Source organism: Cyrtonyx montezumae, unplaced genomic scaffold, assembly GCF_038088225.1.
Source record: "Cyrtonyx montezumae isolate F1298 unplaced genomic scaffold, pur_monq_1.0 scaffold_10, whole genome shotgun sequence".
In the NCBI taxonomy this organism is placed as follows: Eukaryota; Metazoa; Chordata; class Aves; order Galliformes; family Odontophoridae; genus Cyrtonyx; species Cyrtonyx montezumae.
In genome coordinates, this window is record NW_027071826.1 from 30,042,367 (window position 1) to 30,050,602 (window position 8,236).

The 8,236-nt window shown below is 39.4% G+C and overlaps 1 protein-coding gene across 1 annotated transcript in view; it reads right to left on the reverse strand.

The window, feature by feature from the left end:
- The window catches only part of PLEKHH1 (pleckstrin homology, MyTH4 and FERM domain containing H1), a 43,491-nt gene extending 35,522 nt beyond the window's left edge, over positions 1 to 7,969 (reverse strand). Inside the window, exons 1-3 of the mRNA XM_065754706.1 lie at positions 7,826 to 7,969; positions 2,381 to 2,443; positions 242 to 391 (exon numbers count right to left, since the gene is read on the reverse strand). Of these exons, the coding sequence (XP_065610778.1) occupies positions 242 to 391; positions 2,381 to 2,443; positions 7,826 to 7,951 (339 nt within the window). The 5' untranslated portion in view covers positions 7,952 to 7,969. The remainder of the gene's footprint in view (positions 1 to 241; positions 392 to 2,380; positions 2,444 to 7,825) is intronic.
- Positions 7,970 to 8,236: the final 267 nt, after the last annotated feature.

Consider the following 8,236-nt stretch of genomic DNA (forward strand, 5'->3'; position numbering starts at 1 on the left):
TAAGACCTTGAATGATATCAAGCAATCTTTTGCAGTGAAGAGATGAGGGCTACTGAGGCTGAATGAAGGCTTTTGACTAGAAAGAGGAAGGAAGGAGAGAAATTTCACTGAGGAGGATATCATTTGAGTTGCCTTCAGGTTCTATGTGTAATGAAGACATAAGCTGTACCTTTAAACCACACGTTACAAAGTGCCTTCAGCTCATGAAATCTACAAATCTGCACGCAGAAAATGTCTTTACCTGTTTTGCTAACTGTGTCTGCAGCCTGCTAATCGTATCTTCTTTTCTTTGCACTGTACCCATCAGCTCTTGGTATTTTCTGTACAGAGTGCTGTTTGATTCACCAGTCTTCATGTTGGCTAGTTTTATCTCTTCTCCCATAACTCTGACCTGTAAGGACAATCAGAGAGAGAACAAAACAAATGATGCCAATGAAGGAGCTGCTTGTTTAGTAGTAAGACCCTGAATTTTAGGATTTCACTTTTTTTTTATTCTAGTCAGAATAGGAAGAAAAAACCTTAAATACTCTTTATGAAAAGAACATTGTTAATTTTCTTGCATTGCTGAAGCAGTAACAGATGCAAACTTGAAAGTGAACACTAACATACTGAATTGTTACATACTCGCACGTTATTGGTTGGAGAGTCTGTGCAGCACTGCAGTCTATACAGATATCTAGACAAGGTACACCACATTTTCCTCCTTTGCAGTACCATGGTCAGCTTTTAAACCCCATTCAGTACCAAAGTGTATACCAGAACGCCCTGAGAAGACTTCCCTCTCCCTACTGTCTCTAGCTTAAGATACTGTTTTAGCAACTTCTGGCATTCTGGTAAGTGTATTTTTATATATCTGCCTATTCTTGAGCTCCTGTGTTTTGGTGATTCTCCTGCTGAGATAAACGATGTAGTGTACCCTCACTACTGACAGGTTTCAGTGCCTTAATGCTCTAGCTGCTGCTAGAGCCTTCCAAGTTTTTAATTGATTCTAAAAACTTCTTCCAAATAAGTATATTTCGATATGCCAGTCTTTTTTTATCACTACTTCATCCTTTTGCAATGGATTATAAGACTTCCATTCTAAAAGTGAATGGATTTCTGCCAGCTTAACTCAAACATCTTAAATGCAATATTTAACAACAGGAAGATATTGAGCTTCAGTGCATCCTGGAGAGACTGAATCTGCAAAGAAACCAGTTCCAAGTACCATTAATTTGCCCTGGGTTTGGAACCAGGAAGACTGAAGAAGTGCAGTGATCTGGACGCTTCATGGACTGTGCAAGAGTTACTCATGCTGTGTTGAACAGTCTACACCTCATACTTGCAGCTGTGTTTTGTTCTTCTGTCTCTCTACATTAAGCAGAGAAGCACAATGCCCCTTCCTCATTCTGCGTAAGAAAAGTAGGCGCTCAGAAACTGAGCCAGAAAACTAAGCCTGCTGAGTCAGATGTGTTTTCATTAGAGTTTTGAGTGATTATAGTAAAAAGAGATGGCCCCTTCTTTTTGTCTGATGCCCAAACGTTGACTCTACTACTGGCTCAGAGTGGGGACTGAAGGTATGTGATTTCTTTAATTGAGGTTGGCAGCTGCAAGGAGCCCATTGAATTAACAAATCCAATCTGTCAGAATCCTGGAGTGGAAGAAAACAAGGGATTTTAAATCTGATGCAGAACTTTCTCATTTGTAAACTGCTTCTCATTCACGAGGAATATTTGTTAGAGGAATGGAATGGCCCTACTCCTGTCATTTCTTCTGGCTGCTAGGCTGCAGCAAAGTACGTCTCTAGCAACATTTCTCTCTATATGGGTCCAAGGTGCTAGAAGGGCAGACTCCACAGCTTTGAAGGTTGCTAGTCTTTAGGATCTGCTGCACAAAAGCTGCAGAACTTTCATTTCTGTTTGGGTACCCATTCTACACCTTCCCTAGCAAGTTCTCTTTTGTTCTCTCTCTGACTTGGATTTGACTTCCCTTACATCCACTTCTTGTGGTGTCTGTGCATCTTCCTATATCATGGACACTATTTCTGTCTTTCAGTTGTCACCTAGTATAAAACCTCCTTTACTGGCCAGCAGCATTAACTACATTTCATGTAGCTAATTTCATTACATGTGCCTACTATAAGTGAGGAGGTAAAGGCTGTAAAGTGGAGTGGCACGTATAAGGTGCTGATTTTCATTTGATGTGGAGCATATTTAGAAAGGTGTTCATAGTTCAGACTCAAAGATCAGGAAATATGACCCAAATATCTATTTACCACAGTAAATCAGTGTTCCCTAGTATAGCACAATGCTATCAGGTGCTGTCTGTATGCTAGACTAGAGGGAATTTGGAGCAAGTTCTTACTGGGCTTGCACCAGGGCAATGTAAGAAAATATCTTACCTGTTCCTCTGCATCCTCAGCTCTTTGCTCTGCTTCTATCACTCTCTGTTCCAATTCTTGCATCTTCAGAGCCAGAAAAGAGGTAAGGAAGAGGTAAAAGAAGAAATAATCATCACCTGAAGATTCATTTGTTAGATCTTAAACCTTCTATTCCTTAGGTAGGTCACAGATCTTTGGCATCTTTTGGGTTAACTAGTCAGCTCTGACTGGGGGGGGGGCGGGGAAGCCTTTGACCTTTTCTAGTCATCTGCTCTGATCTGAATTTACTCCCGGAACTGTTTCCTCATTAGTGAGCTTCATCATTCATTACATGGGTCAAGAAAATAGTCCCAAATTCTTGACCTCATCTCTACAATTTACGTGCCGTAGGCCGTTCCTGCAAGAAGCCTGCCTCCAGTTCACCATTTTTTCCTGTTTTCATTTCATCTCAAATTTATTCATGCTGGTGAGTAAAAACAGTCGCATCTTGGAAGTCTCACTAGCAGGTTCTCTATGATGTCCCTTTATAACCAATGAATACTTTGGTTTAGCTTCAAAAGCATCCTAGACTCGTCTCTGATGAGATTATGAATGCTCTTGGTTTTCCTATGCTTTTTTTTTCATTTTAAATAACTTTGCAAACTAGTAGTACTCAACCTGAGCATTGCTTTTACTGAAGCATGATCCTACAAGTAAATAAGTAACTTCATTATTAGTGAAATGCAGATTCACTCAGTGTTCATCTAATTACTTAACAATAGAGCTTTCTCTCCCACTCCTCTGTGTTTTTATGTGTTCGTTTTTAAATAGCAATAGGATTTCATATGGTGCTTGTAAGGTCATCTTCCATCCTCTCCCCTATTTGATGTGTCTCAGGTTTTAGCTCAGCAATATCAATTCAATGACACTAAGTTTCAGCCACTGAGCTACACTGAATTTTCAGCACTTACTAGTGTTCTACTCATGAAAGAATGAGATAGAAAGAGCTTCAGAAAATCAAGAGAATTGTGCCTCAAGCAGGAAAGAGCCTGCAAGGGGAACTGAACATTTCTTCTTTGATAAATTTTATGACTCTGGGTAAAGCACTGAAGCAAAGAAGTCAAGTCGGACCCTATAAGAATAAAATCAATGCTTTTGGAAAGGGAACTTATTAATCTTGAGTTAATCGCCCTGAAGGAAGATGTCTATATTCCTGTGTTTCCATTTCCCATCCTTTAGATGGCAACAAGACCCTCCTCTTGATCATAAGAGTGAACTGACACATACTGAAACATATTAGAATTACATGCACATAGATACATCAATGATCATGTAACTAAAAAAGCCATGACAAATAGATGCACATCATGAAGGTTAGAAACTGCCACGTGTAGCATGATACCTTATTTTAATTTTATTTTTTTATTTTTTCTATTTTTTAATTTTTATTTGTAAAAATTTTTATCTATTTTTTATTTTTATTTATTTATTTATTTATATTTTATTTTTATTTCTTTTCAGTATGGTAGTCAAGGACAACATGGTTCACAGAGCTTGATCTCCAAATCATTGAGGGCACTTCCTTGGCAGAGGAGAAGAGAGATGCTACAAAGATTGCCCAGACAGTCAAAATCACAGCAAAGGCAGTATTTGAGTGTCTTGGCAGAGACTGAGATCTAGGCAATTAACACTAACAGCAGTTGTCTGGGCATAAGCATCTGTGCTTTAGAAGCAGTGGTCTACCAAGCATTTCTCTATCAGACTTGGAACAGCCATCACTATAGACAGATAGTAGTAAAATGTGCTGGCAAATGACATGCATGAACTGGAAACATAATACACTTTGGAAAACAAAGACCTTTTCTAACAGTAGTGTCTAAGTCAGTTTCTACTAGTTTTCTCATGAATTGATGGGGGCTATATTCTCAGGACAGATGAGTCTCTAGGCTTTTTCCCAAAGGCTTTTCTCTTAGATGAACAACTGAATCCTTCACAAGGGGGGAGATCTCCACGAAAGGCTCAAGTTATTTTAAAAAGACAGCACTGTTCTGGATGAAAGAAAAATAGCTCCTTGTCCCAGCCTCAAGACAGTTTGCTTTTTATTGGTAGTTTTCCTGGTTCTTGATCAGGATAAAAAGAAAGAGGTATGTTGAGATCACTTCTGATCACTGCAGAGTTATGAAACTTCTTGTGCAATCAAGATGATCTGGCTAAGCTCCAGGCAAATCAATTACATCCTGTCACCCTAAGCCCTTCTGTAACCTTAAATGAACTTGCACTTAACTTCCTCTACTATGCTGTTGGGTTGTCCTCCTATGAACTGTTTAATAACTGCTGCATTTTTCATAGACACAGAATGATTACTTCACCCATCTCTGGTGTTAGCTATCCCTCTAGAGAACATTGAATTTTAATATATCCATGCTTGTAAGGCTCTTTCAAATCCCTCAATGAACTGATAATAATACTTGGTATTTGCATGGGTCCTTTCATTCAAAATGCTTTATAATTTGACAAATGCTACTAAGTAACTTGACCCAGTTCACATACAAAGAAATTAATGGCAAACCAACTCCACACAACTCTTCTCCCAAACATTAGCTTCTACAAAGCGATAAACAGACTTAGTTGTACAGCCATAGTTGCATGAGACAAAAGAGGCTTTTTTAAATGTTCATTTTTATTGAATTAGTACAGAAACTGGTTAAAAGCTAGCCAGATGGCCCTCTTAAAAGCTGCAGAAGATCCTTCTATCTACCATTCAAATAAGCTTTCCCTCTCCTGACTGCTCAGAACATGTAAAATAAAACTAAGCAGAAAAAAGTTCATGCATGTCTCAGCCTCAGTTTCCTCTTGTTCTGTTCAAGAGCTCACTTCTAACCAAGCATGCTGACCTTCAGCCCAGGAGCAAGCCAACCCAAGCAGTGCTGCTGGGAAGTTGAGCCCGGGCTACTGACGTGGCAGCTCGTGCCATGTGAACTGGGGTGCTGGCAGTTAAACTGCTGGGTTTTAAATTCTTCTTGTTCTGAACAGTGATCTAGATTAATTTGTCTAAGCGGATTTTAAGAATCTGAAGGATTTAAAGTGTTAGCATGCAGGGTGCTACGGGTGATTTTTTAATTTAGTTTTTTGAGTTAAAATAGTGAAATCTGCCTTGAAGTCCTAAAATTAGTTAAAGAATGATTTAAAGATGGGAATCGGGTTTCCAAGCTTTCAGACAGGAACTTCTAGGCCCCTGGGATAACCTACATAGTGAGCAAGTATCAAACTACTGTTAACATTGTTCCTTGCTTTCCCTGACAAAGCCATGTTTGACTTCAAGGAAAAATAAAAATAAAAATCCCACTGCTGCAAACCATATCAGAGGTTCTCAGGGGCACTGTGGGTTGGCCACGCAGTTTGAAATGGTGTCCGTTTCTCAAGGCTCTCCACCTTTTCTCAAAACTCTATGAAAAATGCAGTATGATTTCAAAAATGCCTATATCTCTTCATTCTCACAGATGGACACAATTACAAACAGAATTACAGTTGGTATAGAATATGATAAAAATCCTCAGAGTTGGCATCATTAGGCGTAACACATGCATCATCTTTAGTTCTGTATCACTGCCTATCTGAGTAGAAGAATGCAGTGTGGACAGGAACCCTGGCATACTATAGGGCCCGTAGGGAAAAGAAAGAAGTCTCTTGAGAAAGCAATTGCAGAGGAGTTGGGAGCCTGAGATGCAGGAGACTAACAACTGTGTTGAACGGGAGTGTCACATGCTTGAGGACCTGCTTTAGGGCCTTGAGTTCACCTCTGTCAGGAGAGGACACAAGCTGACCCACATTCCCTGGTGCTCTCCCCTTCCCATATAACATGAGTAGGGAATTGCAAGCCTGCTAGCTCTTTGACCCTCCAAGTGAGCCTACCAGGGCACAGTACAGGTAGTTACAGAGTAACCCAATCACTGAACCAAGCAGATCCTTTATTTTAACAGAGAGACTGTTGCTTTGACCAAAAGGCTGCATTAATTGTCAGAGTCCCTTCCTTGAGCAGCCCTTAAAGCTGATTAAAATTTTGTTCTCTGCTGTGACTCACAGACATCCCTAAAGGGACAGTCCAAGAGGTGCCTGGCAAATCTGCTCCCCAAAATTAAAGTTGATAGATGGGTTTCTCTGTGTTCTGGGTGGTAGTAAAGAGTTAGCAAAACACATGGCTACTTCTCCTGTGTTATGGAATATGTGGAATGCTGCATCACAACCATAAGTGATTCTTATGCTCTTTTGTCTAAGTCAACTTTATGACCACTTTTAGTGATCTCAAAGGTAAACAATATCTAAGGTCCATCTCCAAATCTACCTTCAAAAGATGAATAGGGTGCTAGAATTGCACAATTTCCTAAAACAACATGAGAGGTAGAATTGATGTCTCACATGAAGTATAAAGCATTAGTGGAAATGTAATTAGACTGAAAGCAACAATAAAAATAATTCCCCTTTGAAGTAATTGCCATTTAAAAACATCCAAAAAGACCCCAGACAGGCATAAGACAGAAGTTACATAACCCAAAATGGAGCAAAAGTGAGTCTGAACACATCTATCATCAGGTATAACTTAAAAGCATTCAGAGTAAACTGCATTCAGTTACAAAGATTTCAACTTTATTAGTGAAGTGTGACTGAAGGAAACTGTACTCACTTTAATAACAGCGATTGAATGGCTGAACAATCTTTAACTGGACTGAAATGTTGCAAGCCACATTTTGAAAAAAAAGAACTCCACAGCGAGTTATGAACTTGGACTATGTGCCAATTAGAGCCTAGTGAAAAAGCTTGAATTCAAATTGAAATATGAACTATTTTAAGATAAAGAAAATCTACAGCATGGTGGAAACAATCAAACCAAAACAAATAAAAACCCCACCAAAAATACCTATGCCAAAATCTCAAGTCTTTGCAAGCCTTCTCCCCTAAGATTGCAGGCAAGTTCATCTAAAGCACCCTAAAGAGATTGGTAGGAGTTGCCTCAAAACCAGACAGGTACCTTGCAAGTTTCTAACATCCTGATCTCTTAAAGCATCTCAGTTCTGATCTTCAGCATCCCCAGAATATTTTGACTTATTACTCAGTATTATTCTAATACTACTGTGCAGTCTTACAGTATAATTTGTCATCCTGTAAGCTTTTCTATTGTCGAACTTAATCCCACTTCTGTAATTAAAAGAATCTGTCTTTGCTCTGTAGCAAAATCTTGCTATTATGGTGTTTTTATCCAGTTGTCAGAATATCTGGTGATTTTGCAACAAACAAGGCCAAGTTCTTATTTTCACTAACACCACTATGGCAACATCCCTGTACCTCAAGTGATAAGGAAAGTTAAATGATTTAGTGTAAAATGGATAGATTCCCTACTGCATGTAGGACTTTACTTGATGGTTCACTACTTAGGGATTTTTTGCTTTCATGCTATAATTCAGAATGAAGCAGAAGTCACCACTGTCTCACCTTCTCAGCTAACAGCTCTCGGATCTTGCTTGCCTGCAAGCGGAATTTGAAGAGCTGGGACTCCAGCACAAGGCATCGCTTTTGCCAGTCCATACAGCTGTCATTCTCCACTGTGAGTTCAGCCATTGTGAAGTTATTCTTCCACCTGGGATACCTTCTGTGGTGCTCTAAAGATGCTAGCGAAGAGAAGGAAAAAAAAAGACAAAGCATTTTAGACTACCAAATTTTTCATTCCTTAGACCTAGTCTTCCTCAGCCCAGTCAGTAGGACTGGGAACTAAGGCAATTTCTTCCACAAGAAGACTACAAAGTGATGCTATCCCAAGTTATAGACATGCCCTTTGCAAGAAGTTTCTCTTCTTACTGCTGTCATAGACAAATCGATCATATGACACCAACTTGCACTGACCTC